Consider the following 17,583-nt stretch of genomic DNA (forward strand, 5'->3'; position numbering starts at 1 on the left):
ATGCCCCCTAGGTTTAGTCTCACCCATGAGAGGAAACATCCTCCGATTCTCCACCCTATCAAGTCCCCTCAAGATCTTATATGTTTCAATAAGATCATTCTTCTAAATTCATTCCTCTAAACTCCATGTCCACTTAGAATTTCACTTTCTCAGATGTCAAGGAAATTGGTGAAGCAAGTTATGCTCGCTTCTAATACTACACTGGCTGCTATTTGTACCATGTTATTTTGATAACTTTGCTTCTCAACTTTATTCCTAATAATATATTATTTTGGCAATGACTGAAAGGTTAATTGATATGTGGTTTTGTAGGTTTGTTTTCTCAATAGGTATCATAGTCTTGTTTACATTCCAGTGCTGTATTCTTTGTATTCCTGACAACATCAATGCGATGACCGTGAATACTTTATGGATTTTGGCCTCATCTCACTCAGCTTCCTCAGGTATCTAGCACCTAGTCCTCAGTATTGGTTTTGACATTCTCGATGATTGTGACCATGATGCACCATTCCTCCTTGGTCTTGCTGTGAATGATGGTAACTACATACCATCCTAATGATATGTTATTTTGGTGATAGATTAATTGATTTGTATTTTGTCAAGTCCAACTTGACTGGACGGTCCTCATTGTACCATACCCACTACCTGTCCCAACGCAGCTAGCACATTTCCAGCAATTTTCTTTTTGAACCCCCTATACATTGACCTCAGATCCTCCAAGGATTTATTCTTAGCCCTTTTCTCTTTGTCAATTTACTATAGTTTGGTGATCTCCATAAGCCTTAATCTCAATTTGCATACTGATGAATATACAACTTTATTAATCTAACACTTCCTTCAACCTCACAAGGATGAAAAGAAGCAAACCTCCCCGCTACTCTTCAAAATAATGCCATAGGTTCTTTTATAGCCACCTGAAATGGCAGATGCGACCTTGGTTTAACTTCTCAACCAGAGACAGCACGTCCAACAGTGCAGCACTCTCCCTCATTATTGCACTGAAGTCCCAGCCTGAATTCTGCTCTCTGACTCAGAGTAGCATTCAAAGCTGACACCCAAATTATTAAACTGATTTATGATTCTTGCTCAAGACATTTTATTTACAGATTTGCACAAAATCATAACATATTTCTTTGAACCATCTCAACGCACTTCAATAAACACAACGAATACAATGAATCAAAGTGCAATGACTGTTACACAAGAAAACACTGCAGCATTGCACACATGATCTGTAAATAGTAAAAAGGTAAACGATCAACTAAAGTGTTTTTCATTTTAAAAGATGTTACGATCCTGTTAAGGACCATTAACATTTAAAGAGAAATAAAAGCATCCCATTATTAACTGATGCAACTATGCCATAAGATTTCACTTTTTTTCAATAAAGAAACAAACTTTGTATATAAAAAGAATTACGCAACACAAGCATTATTAACACTATTGTTTATAACTGCTTATGCTATGAACTCAGTTTTACTTTTTACTTTACCCTCCAAGAGTTTCCTTATACAAGAACCTTGAAGGACAATTCACTTCTTTAGGGACCAACCCACAAGGAGTGCCACAGCCCCTCAGAAGCTAACTCCGCTGACTACTTTCTGCCACGAGGCTCTGTGAGGACCTGTGGATTTCTTTCACTAGCTGCAAACTAGGAAAATCTTCCAACCATTTATTCCTCTCACAAAATCGAAACTGAGCTTAAGTCCCACCTGCATTCAGTGCAGTGAATGATAAATTTAGTATTTATCTGCTTAAAATACAGGCCTGACTAACAATCATCTCTTGCTGGCTCTCTCAACCCAGTGAGATGCAATCTTCAAAGCAAAACTGCAACTGCCAGCCTTCCAAGCAAACACCCAAATAAATTCAACTAAAGAACACTCTACCCCCACAGCCCTATGACAAGGTGGCATGCTTTGGGATGGTCTCCGACAGAAATGTAAATAAATTATTTTACCTTCAACACAACTCTGATTCTGTAACCCAAATGAATAATTTATATTGCTAATGGAGTTTACGATCCGTTCTCCAGAATTTATGTCACTATCAAGAAACACTTTTTTACAACCAACTTTCAACTTCTTTTCATCTGGGAACTGCATAAACAATTGAAACAATTCAAATGGCTTGAAGTTAATTACAGTTAAAAGCTAACTTATGTTTATCTTAGAAGGTCAGAGATAGAAGTGTAAAATTTATTGAAGGGTAGATCTAATCTAAGACTGTTTTGAAGTGCATTCACTTAAGATGTCTTCCAATATTTAATCAGGCACCCCTATTTATCTAGTTACACTTTTAATTCCTCAGAATAAGCTAGATTCTAAAACTAGATATCCACAACACAGAATATCGCTCTTTTTGAATCGTGCCATGTGATCTTGAATGTCTGGAGTACTGTGTACAGTTTTGGTCTCCACATTTAAGAAAAGATATACTTGCATTGGAGGCAGTACAGCAAAGGTTCACTAAATTGGTCCCTGGGATGACAGGGATGTCCTATGATGGCAAGCTGAACAAAGTGGGTCTATTTTCTCTGGTGTTTAGAAGAATGAGAGGCGAGCTCATTGAAACATACAAGGTTTTGAAAGGGCTTGATAGGGTTGACGCTGAGTGATTGTTTCTGCATGTCTGGGAACTAAAACATGGCAGCAGAGTCTCAGGATAAGGGGACAATCATTTAGGACTGAGATGAAGAGAAATTACTTCACTCAAAGGGTTGTGAATCTTTGGAATTCTCTGCTCAAGAGGGTTGTGGATGCTCCATCACTGACTACATTTAAAACTGGGATAGACAGATTTTTGGATCTCAGGGAATCAAGGGCTATGGGGAATAGGCAGGAAAGGGGAGTTGAAGCCCAAGATCAGCCATGATCATATTGAATGGTGGAGCAGGCTCAACAGGCCATATGGTCTACTGCTCCTACTTGTGTTCTAAAACAGTGGGCCAATGCAGGCTTAAAGCATGGCTGAAGAAAGTGCAGTCTCTTTATTTAAATCCATATTTTCTGCAATGTGCATCTTTCTCTCCAGAGAAAATAACTGTGCAACACTAAAACATTTTACTAAAGAGAATAGCAGGCGTAAAATCTTTCCACTGATCATCTAGACTGTGAAATTAAAAATAATTCAGTTACAATGCTTCACTAAACTATAAAATAGGTTTTAATTAACATATGAATGAAACATTGAACCAAACAGTTTAGGCATAAAACAGGAGTCCTTCTGAAAAATACGTTTACAAGTGAGGCTTGAAGAGCCGAAGGGGGCAGTAGTAGCAGCGGCCGCTACCCCAGCTTTCTGCACAATCATCGTGGCAGCTTTTCTGCAAACGACAATCACAGCTGCTCAGCTCCGAACAAAAAACATACCCGGAGGAGAAAAAGGAAACATTTCCCACATTAATCTCCAGAAAATAAACGCGTTAAACCAGCTGATTCAGACGCGGGCCCGGACGGGGGGAAAAAAAAAACCAACAACTCATTTCAGCTCAGCCACCGCCTCCAGTTCGCACAAGGCCTGCACACTGACGGTGAACAAAGCGCCATTACATTGGTCAGACCAGCGCGGGGATCCCGAAACCCAGGGCGCATTAATGGCCCGACTTGGACGAAGCAATGCAAGACGAAAAGACCCGGCCTACCTGTGAAAACTGGCATCTTGCCGCTGCTCTTGCGATCCGAATGAGCTCGAGCTCGGCCTCGGCCTCATTCAAACCCTGCCCCTCCTCCCGCCCCGCGCTGCACTGCGCCTGCGCGCGCCCTCGCTTTGACAGCCACTGCTCAGCCTGACAATATTGGTGCTCTATTTGCAGCGCCTGACCCTCCGATGGCAGATGGAGTTTTCTCTTTGGCCCATCGACCTGACATGATGTTGGTGCAAATAAACACCGGGAGTTAGGCTATTAAACTGGGCGGCGAAACAAATAAAACTTCCTGCTAAAACCTTCATCTCATTCAACCTCACTGGCCGCTGTCTCCACACAGCCTGCACCTTTTTCTGGTTCCAGTATTGATCGAATTTTCCCAAAGGACGAACTGTCTCTCAAACGCCCAGCGTGGTCCCTTCCACATCAATGCAGCAGCCCTCACCAAAGGCACGAACGACAACCCAAATGACTGACTATCCCTAATTCATCCTTCTCGAACTTTGCTCTGGTTTTGACCACACCATCCTCCTCCAAAGACGGTCCAGTTGAGTAAAATTACCTTTGGCTGGTTCCATTCTTATCTAAGATAAAAGCAAAATACTGCAGATGCTGGAAATCTGAAAGAAAAACAGAAAATGCTGGAAAAACTCAGCAGATTTGACAGCATCGAGGGCAGCAACACTTCACATGCACCTCCTTCAATTTGGTCCACTGCATTTGCTGTTCCCAAATGCGGTCTCCTCTACATTGGAAAGAACAAACACAGACTGGGTGACCACTTTGTGGAACACCTTCGGTCTGTTCACAAGCAAGACCCAGACCTTTCAGTCGCTTGCCATTTCAACACACCATCCTGCTCTCATGCCCACATGTCCGTCCTTGGCCTGCTGCAATGTTCTAGTGAAGCCCAACACCAACTGGAGGAACAGCACCTCATCTTCCAATTAGGCACTTCACAGCCTTCTGGGCTTAACATTGGGTTCAACAACTTCAGACCATGAACTCTCTCCTCCATCTTCATCCCTTTTTTATCCCATTTTTGATCCTTTTCCCCCCACCCCACTCCCACAAGAGCCATCTGTTACTTGTTCATATTGTTCTTTTCAGAGTGCTTACCCCTATTCTGCTATTATCACATTCTGCTTTCTTACTTTTGCCACTATCATCACCTCTTTTAGCCCTTACCACTACCATTAACACTCCCTTTGTCTTTTGTTCGTGACATCTTTGTCAATCTGTCCTTGGTCACTACCTATCACTGGCCAGCTTCACCTCCATCCACCTTAAACAGTATAAATTTCATCACATTTTTATTTCTCTGTAGCTCTGAAGAAGGGTCATATGGACTTGAAATGTCAACTCTGTTTTTCTCTCCACAGATGCTGTCAGACCTACTGAGTTTTTCCAGCATTTTCTGTTTTCCATTCTTGTCTATCTAATCGTAGCAAGAGAATCACCTGCAGTGGCTTCTCTTCCTGCATTGTTACCTCTGCCATTGCCCTATATACACCAGGCCCAGCTCCATTTATTCCCCATCTACATGCTATCCCTCAGCAACATAATCCAGAAAATGGCATGTTGACTCTAATTTCAAAGGGGTACAGGAATAAACAAATCTAGCTACAATTGTGCAGAGCTTAGGTGAGACCACACCTGGAATTGCACACCTGTGTGCAATTTTGGTCTCCATATTTAAGGAAAGATATATTTGCATTGGAGGCAGTACAGTTGGGACAAGAGCTCAAGTAAAACTTGGAAATGACTGGTACTGGTCCAAACTGGAGTTCCATTTCAGGGTACACAAGCCCAGTTTGAACTAGTACCAGGAATTTCCAAGTTTTACTGTTTCTTCCTTCTAGGAGGGTTGTCATATGATGAGAGGCTGAGTAAATTAGGCTTATAATCTCTCGATTCAGAAGAGTGAGAGGTGATCTCATTGAAACATACCAGATTCTGAAGGGGCTTGGAAGGATAGACAAAAAGGTTGTTTTTGCTTGATGGAGAATCTAAAATATGGGGCACAGTCTAAGGGGATGGACTGAGATGAAAAATTTATTTATTCTCGTTTGAAACCATGCTTTATATCAAATAATGATTTTTGAATTTTCTGGCTGGAAAGCCCTAATTGATTTTTTTTTAAAAAAAGACTAAAGCGACATTCTGCTGACTTGGGATCACAGTCAAAAATCATTGGGATGGGAGAAAGCCTGTCGGCAAAGCTGCCCTGGAAACAATTACATTGAAAGAGATGAACAGGGCCATCTCCTACCTCATTAGCAAAGTGTCCAGACAATCAAATGGGTACTCAACTGGGTGGAGACAAACCGTACAGCATAATGACTTGGACAATGGGACCCCGGTTGAGAGAAGAATTCCCAGACATGACCTAATCAAGGTAACTGGAATACACTAGCCATGACCATATTTGGGTCACTGAGCAGTTGGAAAGAAGGCCATGTGACAAGACAACCCTTTGTGTTTTTAAAGCATCTGATTTCTCTGCAGAACAGGACAAGCAACTGAGATGCTGAAGGAACAAGACCCTGAGTGAAACAAAAACAGAAAATGCTGGAGAGACTCAGCAGGTCTGGCAGCATCTGTGGAGAGAGAAACTGTGGGAGACCCTGAGTGAGTTCCTTCTATCTACATTCAACTTGCCAGATTTGAACCCTGTCTGTTGATTTTGACTATCCAGGTAGGTGCCACAGACAGAGATTTTAAAAAGAACTCAACTCAGCGCTGGTATGTCCAGAAGGACTGATAAATTATTACAACTTTAAATCACATCAATGCCAAAAGCAGCTGGACAACCGAATTCAGCCTGAAATCAGCCAAGTCAGCCACCTTCAAGAGCTGTATACCGCTTTAACTCTACTGGACTCTAAATTACTTAATCTATTCTCCCCAGTCTATAATCTATGTGTGTGTGTGTAAACTTCCAAGTATGTGTGTATGTATGTGTATGTGTGTGTGAAAGTCAGCATTTTTATTATTTTTCTTAGACCATATTAAGTACAATAAAGCTATCCTTTTTTAAAAAAAACAAGAAAACCCATCTGATCATGTCTTTCATGGTCATAGCCCATGAACAGTTAAACACGGAATTGGAGGTATATCAGTTTTTTTAAAAATCTGTTGCGGTCAAATGTGGAGAGGGAAAAGAGGTTTACAACGCCCTTTAGGGAAGGAAATTTGCCATCCTTACCTGGTCTGGTGTACATGTGACTCCAGATCTACAGCAATGTGGTTGACTCTTACTTGCCCTCTGAAATGGCCTAATAAGCCACACAGTTGTATCAAACTGCAAAAGGTCTAAAAGGAATGAAACTGGCATTGACTTAGGCACCGGAAAGGCCAATGACAAACTTAGCTGTTTCCACCCTGCAAAGTCCTCCTTATTAACATCTCGTGCCAAAATTGGGAGAGCTGTGTCACAGATTAGTCAAGCAACAGCCTAATATAGTCATAGTCATGGAATCATACCTTACAGATAATGTCTCAGACATCACCATCCCTGGGTATGTCCTATCTCACCAGCAGGACATAGCCAGCAGAGGTGGCAGCACAGTGGTATACAGGATAAATGGAGTTGCCTTGGGAGTTCTCAACATTGACTCCAGACCCCATGAAGTTTCATGGCATTAGGCCAAACATAGGTAAGGAAACCTCCTGCTGATTATTACCATGTACCATTCCCCCTCAGCTGATGAAGTAAAACTCCTCCATGTTGAACACCATTTGGAGGAAGCTCTGTGGGTGGAAAGAGCACAGAATGTACCCTGGGACGGGGACTTCAATGTCCATCACCAGGTGTGGTTTGGTAGGACAACTACAGACCGAGCTGGCTGAGTTCTACAGGACATAGTTGCTAGACTGGGTCTGCAGCACGTGGTGAGGAAACCAACAAGAGGGTAAAACATACTTGATCTCATCATCACCAACCTGCCAGCTGCTAATGCATCTGTCCGATAGCAGTATCAGTAGGAATGACCACTGCACAATCCTTGTGGAGACCAAGTCCCATCTTCACATTGAGGATACCCTCCATTGTGTTGTGTGGCACTACCACCATGCTAAATGGGATAGAATTTGAACAGATCCAGCAACTCAAGACTGGGCAACCATGATGTGTTGTGGGCCATCAGCAACACCAGATCTGTGCTCAACCACAATCTGTAATGTCATGGCCCGGCACATCCCTCACTCTACTATTACCACCAAACCAGGGGATCACCGTGGTTCAATGAAGAGTGCAGGAGGGCGTGACAGGAGCAGCACCAGGCATTCCTAAAAATAAGGTGTCATTCTGGTGAAGCTGCAACACAGGACTAAGATAAAAGCAAAAAAACTACGGATGCTGGAAATCCAAAACAAAAATAAAAATACCTGGAAAAACTCAGCAGGTCTGACAGCATCTGCAGAGAGGAACACAGTTAACGTTTCGAGTCCATATGACTCTTCAACAGAACTAAGGAAAAATAGAAAAGAGATGACATATAAGCTGGTTTAAGTGGGGGTGGGACAATTAGAGCTGGATAGAGGGCCAGTGATAGGTGGAGATTGCCAAAAGATGTCATAGACAAAATGACAAAGAGATGTTGACGGTGGTGATATTAGCTAAGAAATGTGCTAATAGGTGACATTAAGGGTAGAAAGCAGGATGAGCAAGGCACAGATAGCCCTAGTGGAGGTGGGGTGGGGGGGAAGGGATAGAAATAGGCTAAAAGTAGAGATAAAACAATGGATGGAAATACATTTAAAAATAATGGAAATAGGTGGGAAAAGAAAAATCTAAATAAGTTATTGGAAAAAAGGGAGATTGGAAAAGGGGTGGGGATGGAGGAGAGAGCTCATGATCTAAAATTGTTGAACTCAATATTCAGTCTGGAAGGCTGTAAAGTGCCTAATCGGAAGATGAGGTGCTGTTCCTCCAGTTTGCATTGAGCTTCAATGGAACATTGCAGCAGGCCAAGGGCGGAGTGTTGAAATGGCAGGTGACAGGGAGGTCTGGGTCATGCTTGCAGACAATTAAATACCTCACTGGAGGAGGAGGCTCCACAAATATCCCCATCCTCAGTGATGGGGGAGCCCAGCACATCAGTGCAAAATATAAGGCTGAAGCATCTGCACCAATCTTCAGCCAGATGTGCCGAGTGGATGATCCATCTTGGCTTCTGGAGCTCCTCAGCATCGCAGATGTCAGTTTTTATCTAATTCGAATCATTCCACTTAATATCAAGAAATAGCAGAGGGCACTGGATACTGCAAAGACTATGGACACTGATAATATTTCGGCAATAGTACTGAAGACTTGTGCTCCAGAGCTTGCTGTGCTCCTAGCCAAACTGTTTCAGTACAGCTACAACACTTGCATCTACCCAGCTACGTGGAAAGTTGCCCAGGTACGTTCTGTACACAAAAAGCATGACAAATCCAACCCGGCCAATTACCGCCTCATCAACCTACTCTCGATCATCAATAAAGTGATGGAAGGTGTCATCAAAAGTGCGATCAAGTGGCACTTGCTGAGTAATAACCTGCTCACTGATGCTCAGTTTGGGTTCCAACAGAGCCACTCAGCTCCTGACTTCATTGCAGCCTTGGTAGAAACATGGACAAAAGAGCTGATCTCCCGAGGTGAGGTGAAAGTGACTGCCCTTGACATCAAGGCAGCATTTGACCAAGTGTGACATCAACGGGCCCTAGCAAAACTGGAGTCAATGGAAATCAGGGAAAACCTTCCACTGGTTGGAGTCATACCTAGATGGTTGTAATAGTTGAAGATCAATTATCCCAGTTCCAGGACATGACTGCAAGAGTTACTCAGGGTAGTGTCCTAGGCCCAACCATCTTCAGCTGCTTCATCAATGACCTTCCTTCTATCATAAGGTCAGAAGTGGGGATGTTTGCTGATCATTGTGCAATGTTCAGCACTATTTGCAGCTCCTCAGATACTGAAGCAGTCCATGTCCAAATGCAGCAAAAGCAGGACAATATCCAGGCTTGGGCTGACAAGTGGCAAGTAACATTTGTGCCACACAAGTGGCAGGCATTGAACGTCTCCAACAAGAGAGAATCTAACCATTGTCCCTTGACATTCAATGGCCTTACCATCGCTGAATCCCCAATTATCAATTTCCTGGGAGTTACCATTGACCAGAAACTGAACTGGACGAGCCATATAAATACTGTGGCTACGAGAGTAGGTCAGAGGCCAGGAATCCTGCGACGAGTAACTCACCTCCTGACTCCCCAAAGGTTGTCCACAATCTACAAGGCACAAGTCAGGAATGTGATGGAATACTCTCCCCTTGCCTGGATGAGTACAGCTCCAACAACATGCAAGAAGCTTGACACCATCCAGGACAAAGCAGCCCGCTTGATTGGCACCCCATCCACAAACATTCACTGCCTCCACCACAGTGGCAGTAGTGTGTACCATCTACAAGACACACTGCAGAAACTCACCAGGTCTCCTTAGTACTTTCCAAACCCATGATCACTACCAAGGGCAGCAGATACATGGAAACACCACCATCTGATGGTTCCCCTCCAGGCCACTCACCTTCCCAACTTGGAAATATATCGCAGTTGCTTCACTACCACTGGGCCAAAATCCTGGAACTCCTTTCCTATCAACACTGTGGGTGTACCTACACTACATGGTCAGCAGCAATTCAAAAAGGCAGCTCACCACCACCTTCTCAAGGGCAATTAGGGATGGGCAATAAATGCTGGCCTAGCCAGCAAAGTCATCTCTTGAATGAATAATAAAAAAAACATATACTATGTACAGTTAGTCAGTGAGGATATTTCATCACATTAACAATCACTGGCACCATGCCCACATGCTGACTAGTACTATCTGTCTGTTGTCTTCCAAACATTCCAGCCATTAGTGTCTACATCCATCTCTAATGGCCTTCAATTCCTAATCTCTCCGAAATACTATGATAGAAAGACCCATTCTCTTTACACACTATAGAACTTAGGCAACCCTGGCAACAGTCCAACAATTAAGATCCCTTTCTCTCATGTTCCCCACCTCACTGCAGTGATGGATTCAATTCTTTTATGTCTCACTACTTTAATTTAGCCCAATATCATGTTGGCTATTCTCCCCATCTACCTACTTATACATATTGGCATCAGAGCTTGTGAAAAGCTCCCTTTCTGTGGCTCTGCAAACATTGGGCAGGATTTTAAGCATTGGTGAGCGGGGGCGGGACCCACTCGCCAACATGTAAAATGATGCGCAGTGACGTCGGGCGGAACTCCCAACGTCACCAAGTCCCATTTAAATTTTCAGGTAGAGGGGGGAACAACAAAATCAGCTGTGCGCCCTTAAGGTTGGTGGGCAGGCCAGGAGCCCCAGCGCAAATTAGAAAAAGCATGAAACCTCATCCATGGGCAGGATGAGGTTTCATGTAGGTTTTTAAAAATCTTAATAAACTTTTTGTAAAAATTATGGACATGTCCCAACTCATTGTCACATGAGGGGACATGTTAGGGAAATTTTATTTTTCTATTTTTAGGTTTTTAACATTTAGAGTCGATCTCCCTGAGGCTGCACTTAGCCTCAGGGAGATGAGTGCGCTCTTTCATGCGCATGTGCGAAAGACCGCACTTTTGATTTTGGGATTCCCACCCCTCTCCGCACAGGAAGCGCACAGCACTTCTGTGCAGATGTCACGCCGGGCAGGCCTTAATCGGCCAGCCATGTAGTGGGGCCTGATAATTTGCGCACTCCTCTCATCCCAGTTGTAACAAATGCCACTGGCCAGCTCGGTCCTCTGGTTGTGACGAGGCAGGGGTCTCAGATGAAGGCAAGAGTACAGGTGACAGATGCCAGTACGGTGGGTACTGGAAACAAAACTGGCTCCTCTCATCAGGAACTGAAGTGTCGTAGCTAGAGAGCCCATTGAAGCTCCAATGCAGATGGCACCATACAGCATGTCTTCACTGTCTCCTCAGCCCCCCTACCATGCATAATGACTATGATGATTGACTGTTCTGATCTTTTGCCTTCCTCCCGCAGATGCACCATCTGCAGGAGCTGCCGGCGACTCTGTGGACCCCCTCATTGAGCTCCGGGGAAGACATCACACCTGCACCAGCGTCACACTCTCTCTGAACCAGGCACCAGTGCAGATACCCACATGTCGGTGGGCATTAGTTCTTCAGCTCCACGGGTAATGTGCAGCGGTGAGGGCATATCACATTTGCACGAGTTGCTGGCAAAGGCAGAGAGGCCCCAGGGAGATGGCAGTGGGAGCACAGCTGAAGACCAGGACTATGCTGCGTCCAAGGCAGATGACAGTCTCTAGCGGCATCTGTCAGGTGGCAGATGCTGGATGTCCAGTGGGATGCACGGGGAGATCTGGCGGAGGGTCTGAGGGTCTGTATGTCATGGTCTCCGTCATGGAGGAGTCCATGCGGAGCATGAAATCTGCACTGACCCTTAACTACAAGCACACAGCCTCCTCCACAGACAGAGTGGCAACACACATTGAGAGGCAGCTTCAGGAGCAGACTCAGGCGTTCCCGGGGTTGCACTCAGAACTGCAAGCCCTCACATAGGCAATGACCTCAGGAAGTGACTGCCAGTGTGAGAGATGGATGAGGCACCTAGACTCTCTGTTGTGCGCCTGTCCATCAATGATGAGCAGGGAGATACAAATGCACCTCAAGCTGGTGGACAAGCTGCCTATCACCTCTGTGGGTTCCTCTCGCGGTGCTCTAGACAAGGGCACCAGCTCCTCCGCCCCTCTGCCAGTGGCCGCTGCATCTGATGGTGCTGCAACGACTGAGCAGCGCCCAGCCATGGGGCTGGACTGCTCAGGCTCCGGCGGCCAGAGGATGACCACCAAGGTCATCACGGTCACCAGGACAGCAAAGTCAGCAGGCTGCCTCCAATGCCACTGATAGCAAATGGGGGGCACCATGACACAGCACCCGCAGGTGTAAGTTGAGCACGTCAGGGGTATGACACGGGTGACATTGCATTAATTATTTTGACATCTGTGTTATGGATTATGGATGGACACTTTGTTCTTTGTTTGTTCATGTGAAGTAACATAAACATTTATTTGACTTAAATGGGCTGAGTTATCTGGATGGTTTCAATAGGTGCCAGATGCAGTACAGGCTTGTAAAAGTATGGCGTTGTGTGGTGCTGGTGTACGGGATTGGGTTCTCATTTATTGATTGTTAGCAAAGGAGACAGTGCCATTGGCTTGACGAGGCACCGATGCCTCAGATGCCTAGCTGAAGGTTCACTGGATCAAAGCTTGCCTGGTGTCCCTGCCTCCATGAATGTCCCTGTCCTCTGCCTCAAGGCCCTCACCCTGCACCTCCCCAGGCTCTTCCTCTGAGCCTTCACTTTCCTCAGCCTCCAGTGGGTCCCCCTTGCCAGAGCCAGGTCGTGCAGCATGCAGCATGTGACGATTATGAGGGAAGCTCACTTAGGGGGATATTGCAAGATCGTTCCAGGCATCTTCAGCAGCCCAATGGTCCTCTCCATCTCCGCTCTTGTGGAGGCATGACTCCTGTTGTAACTCTCCTCAGCCTCAGTTCTTGGGTGACAGAGTGGGGTCACCAGTCATCTCTTCAAGGGATAGCCCTTGTCACCCCGGAGCCATCCAAACACTTGTAAAGAAGCCATGAATAGCCTTGGTACCTGTGAGTGCCATAAGATATAAGCACCGTGCGAGCTCCAGGATAACGGGCACAAACTTGGAGAATCTGTGTCATTGAGTGGTACCCCTTTCTGTTTATGAAAGCTCCCAGCTCATCCGTTGGTGCCTTGATGGCCACATGAGTGCCATCAAGGAACCCAGCCATCGCAGCGAAGCCTTGTGCTCTCTCTCCACCTGGCTCGCCTCGTCTGTCCAGAAATGAATGAAAGTGCGGACGTGTCTAAAGATAGCACCAGTCATGAGCTTGACACAACTATGTGCAGCTGATTGAGGAACGCCACATAAATCCCCCACTGAGCCCTGAAAAGGACTGAAGGCATAGAAGTTGAGGGCCACTGTGACCTTCAAAGCCATAGGCATGGGGTGTCCACTCACGCAGTTGGAAGTGATTTCCAGACCTATCATGTGATATATTGCTGTCACTGTGTCCCTGGAGAGGTGGGGTCTCCTGCTGCACTGGACCTTGGACATCTGGAGGTAGTTGGAGCACTGTCTGAACACTCCAGATGCTGGGTAGTGGCGTCTTCACCCTTGGCCTCTTACATTGGCATCCCTGCTGGCCCTGCACCGAATGAGCCCGTGCCTCTCCTCTTAAAGGTCTGTCCCTGGAACGCTGCCTACGCTCACCTGGCCTCCTCTCCCTCCTGCCCCTCTTTTCCTCTTCAGAGGAGGTTGCATCAGCAGCATACACTATCTGCATTAGATGGGCTGCAGAGAACCAGTGCCTTGAAAACGAAGGAGGGAGCACTGTGTGCTGTAATACTCAGGGGAACCTCCCAGGGAAAATGAGGACCTGAGATGCTGAAAGACAGGCTTGACAATCAAATGAGATGCGAAGAAACTCTGGGACACTCTGTACTTTCACAGCAAAGGACTGGCAATGACAGAGAAAGTGCTGCTGCTCCAGGGGCCTTTTATCCCACCTGTGGATGAGGAAGTGATAAAAACATGATTTCTGCCCACCCGTTTTGCCTGTGTGATGAGCTAAAAATTGCATGGGCAACCTAACATTGCTGTCTTTTGGCTTGTTAGTGGCCTTAATTGTGTCTTTAAATACCAGTGGGTGCGGATCCAATTTTTGCACATGCCCGGCGACTGCGAAACTGAGCATGTGCGCAATGATGTCGGGAAGCATGCGCAACATCATTTGACGATATTTTACGTTTGGTCAGGTCGAGCACACGCCTGATCCACAAACCTAAATTTCTAGCCTAGGAGCTTTTAAGGCAGATGATAAAAAGCTTGGTCAAACAGTTAGGTTTTAAGAATTGTCTAAAAGGAGGAAAGTAAGGTACATACGAAGAAAAAGCAGGAGTAGGCCATTCAACCCCTCAAGCCTGTTCCACCATTTAATAAGATCATGGCTGATCTGATAGTAACCTGAAATCTGCATCTCACCTACCGCCAATAATCTATCGCCCCCTTGCTTACCAAGAATCTATCCACTTCTGCCTTAAAAATATTCAAAGCCTCTGCTTCCACCACCTTTTTAGGAAGAGAGTTCCAAAGACTCATGACCCTCTGAGTGAAAACATTTCGCCTCATCTCTGTTTTAAATGGGCGACCCTTATTTTTAAACAGTGACCCATAATTCTAGATTCTTCCACAAAAGGAAACATCCTCTCCACACCCATACTGTCAAGACCCCTCATGATCTTATATGATTAAATCAAGTCGCCTCTTACTCTTCTAAACTCCAGCGGATACAAGCCTCATCTGTCCAACCTTATCTCATAACACAAGCCACCCATTCAGGGTATTAGTCTGGTAAACCTTTTCTGAACTGTTTCCAACATCCTTCCTTAAATAAGATGACCAATACTGTACTCCAAATGTGGACTCACTAGTGCCCTGTACAAATGGAGCATAACCTCCCTACTTTTGTATTCAATTCCCTCATAATAGATAATAACATTCTATTAGCTTTCCTAATTACTTGCTGTACTTGCATACTAGAGTTTTGTAATTCATGCACTAGGACACCCAGATCTCTCTCATCTCAGAGCTCTGCAATCTCTCACCATTTAGATAATATGCTTCTCTTTTATACTTCCTGACAAAATGGACAATTTCACATTTTCCCAAATTATACTCCATTTGCCAGATCTTTGTCCACTCACTTAATCTATCTATATCTATTTGTAGCCTCATGTCCTCTTCACAATTTACATTTTTTACCCATTTATGTGTCATCAGCAAATTTGGCAACCATCCCTTCAATCCCTTCACCCAAGTCATTTATATAAATTGTAAATAGTTGAGATCCCAGCACTGATCCCTGTGGTATGCCACCCATTATATCTTGCCAACCTGAAAAAGACCCATTTATGCCTATTCTCTGCTCCCTGTTAGCCAGCCAATCTTCTATCCAGGCCAATATGTTACCCACTATACCATGAGCTTTTATTTTCCGCAATAACCTTTGAAGTGGCACTTTATCAAACACTTTCTGAAAATCTAAGTACAGTACATCCACCAGTTCCCCTTTATCCACAGCACGTTACTTCCTCAGAGAACTCCAATAAGTTGGTTAAAAATGATTTCCCTTTCACAAAACCATGTTGACTCTGCCTGATGACCTTGAACTTATCCAAGTGCCCTGCTATTATTCTTTAATAATAGCTTCTAAGATTTTCCCTACGAAAGATGTTAAGCTAACTTGCCTGTAGTTTCCCGCTTTCTGTCTCCCTCCTTTTTTGAATAATGGAGTTACATTTGCTATCTTCCAATCTAATGGGACTTTTGGAAAATTAAAACCAATGCATCAACTAACTCACTAGATGCTTCTTTTAAGACCCGAGGATGAAGTCCATCAGGACCCAAGCTCTCTCAGCCTGCAGCTCCAACAATTTACTCAGTACCACTTTTCTGGTGGCTGTAATTTTCGTGACTCCCTTCCCTACTTCCATTTCCTGGTTTATAGCTGTTCCTGGGATGTTACTTGTATTCTCTACAGTGAAAACTGATGTAAAATACCTGTTCAATTCATCTGCCATCTCCTTGTTTTCCAATATCAATTCTCACTTTCTATAGGACAAATGCTCACTTTGTTAACTCTTTCCTTTTTTAAGTATTTATAAAAAGTCTTACTTTCTTTTTATATTTCTGACTAGCTTTCTCTCATACTCTAATTTTTCCCTCCTTACTAGCCTTTTAATCATTATTTTCTGATCCTTATATTCTGTCCAATCTTCTGGCCTTTCACCTATTTTTGCACAATTATATGCTTTTTCTTTAAGTTTGATACTATCTTTAACCTTTCTAGTTAATCACAGATGGTGTGTCTGTCCCTTGGACCTTTTCTTACTCATTGGAATGTATCTATTCTGTGCATTCTGAAATATCCCCCTAAATATTAGCCACTGCATCTCTATTGACCTATCCCTTAACCTAATTTGCCAATTTTCTTTAGCCAGCTCAGCTTTCATGCCCTCATAATTACCCATATTTAAGTTGAAAAACTTAGTCTCAGACCCACTCCTCTCTCCCTCAAACTGAATGTAAAACTAAATCATATTATGGCCGCTGCTACCTGGGGGAGCCTTCACTGTGAGATCCTTAATTACCCTCATCTCATTGCACAATACCAGGGCTAATGTAGCCTGCTCTCTGGTTGGCTCCAGAACATGTGGTTCTAAGAAACTATCCTGAAAACATTCAATGTATTCCTCATCTAGGCTCTCTTTTCTCATCTGAATCTTCCAGTCTATAAATAAATGAAAATCTCCCAGGATTATCGTCGTGCCTTTCTGACAAGCTCCAATTATTTTTTCCTTTATACTCAACCCTACCGTGTGGTTGCTGTTAGGGGGCCTGTACACAACACTCACAAGTGACTTCTTGCCTTAACCATTTCTCATCTCTACCCAAACCGTTTCCACATCCTGGTTTCCTGAACTTAGGTCATCCCTCTCTATTGTACAAATACCATCATTAACTAACAGAGCCACCCCTCGATCTTTCCCTTGCTTCCTGTCCTTCCTAAATATCCTGTACCCTTCAATATTCAGGTCCCAATCCATGTCCTCCTGCAGCCATGTCTCCATAATGGCTGTCAAATTGTAATTATTTATTTCTATGTGCGCTGTTAGTTCATCTGTTTTGTTTCAAATGCTACTTGCATTCAGATACAGAGCTTTTAGTTGTATCCTTTTATTCTTTTTCTTACCTCTAGTTTCGTCTGTTGATTTACTGTTCGATTTGTACTCTCCATCCCTTCCTGTCATGGTCTGTTTT

At 44.2% G+C, this 17,583-nt stretch overlaps 1 protein-coding gene across 2 annotated transcripts in view; it reads right to left on the minus strand.

Annotated features, from left to right (window-relative positions):
• The window catches only part of usp14 (ubiquitin specific peptidase 14 (tRNA-guanine transglycosylase)), a 48,431-nt gene extending 44,673 nt beyond the window's left edge, over positions 1-3,758 (minus strand). For both annotated transcript variants that reach the window (XM_041190002.1, XM_041190001.1), the window contains exon 1: positions 3,644-3,758. In XM_041190002.1, the coding sequence (XP_041045936.1) occupies positions 3,644-3,659 (16 nt within the window). In that variant the 5' untranslated portion in view covers positions 3,660-3,758. The remainder of the gene's footprint in view (positions 1-3,643) is intronic.
• Positions 3,759-17,583: the final 13,825 nt, after the last annotated feature.

Source organism: Carcharodon carcharias, chromosome 6 (assembly GCF_017639515.1).
Source record: "Carcharodon carcharias isolate sCarCar2 chromosome 6, sCarCar2.pri, whole genome shotgun sequence".
Taxonomy (NCBI): Eukaryota; Metazoa; Chordata; class Chondrichthyes; order Lamniformes; family Lamnidae; genus Carcharodon; species Carcharodon carcharias.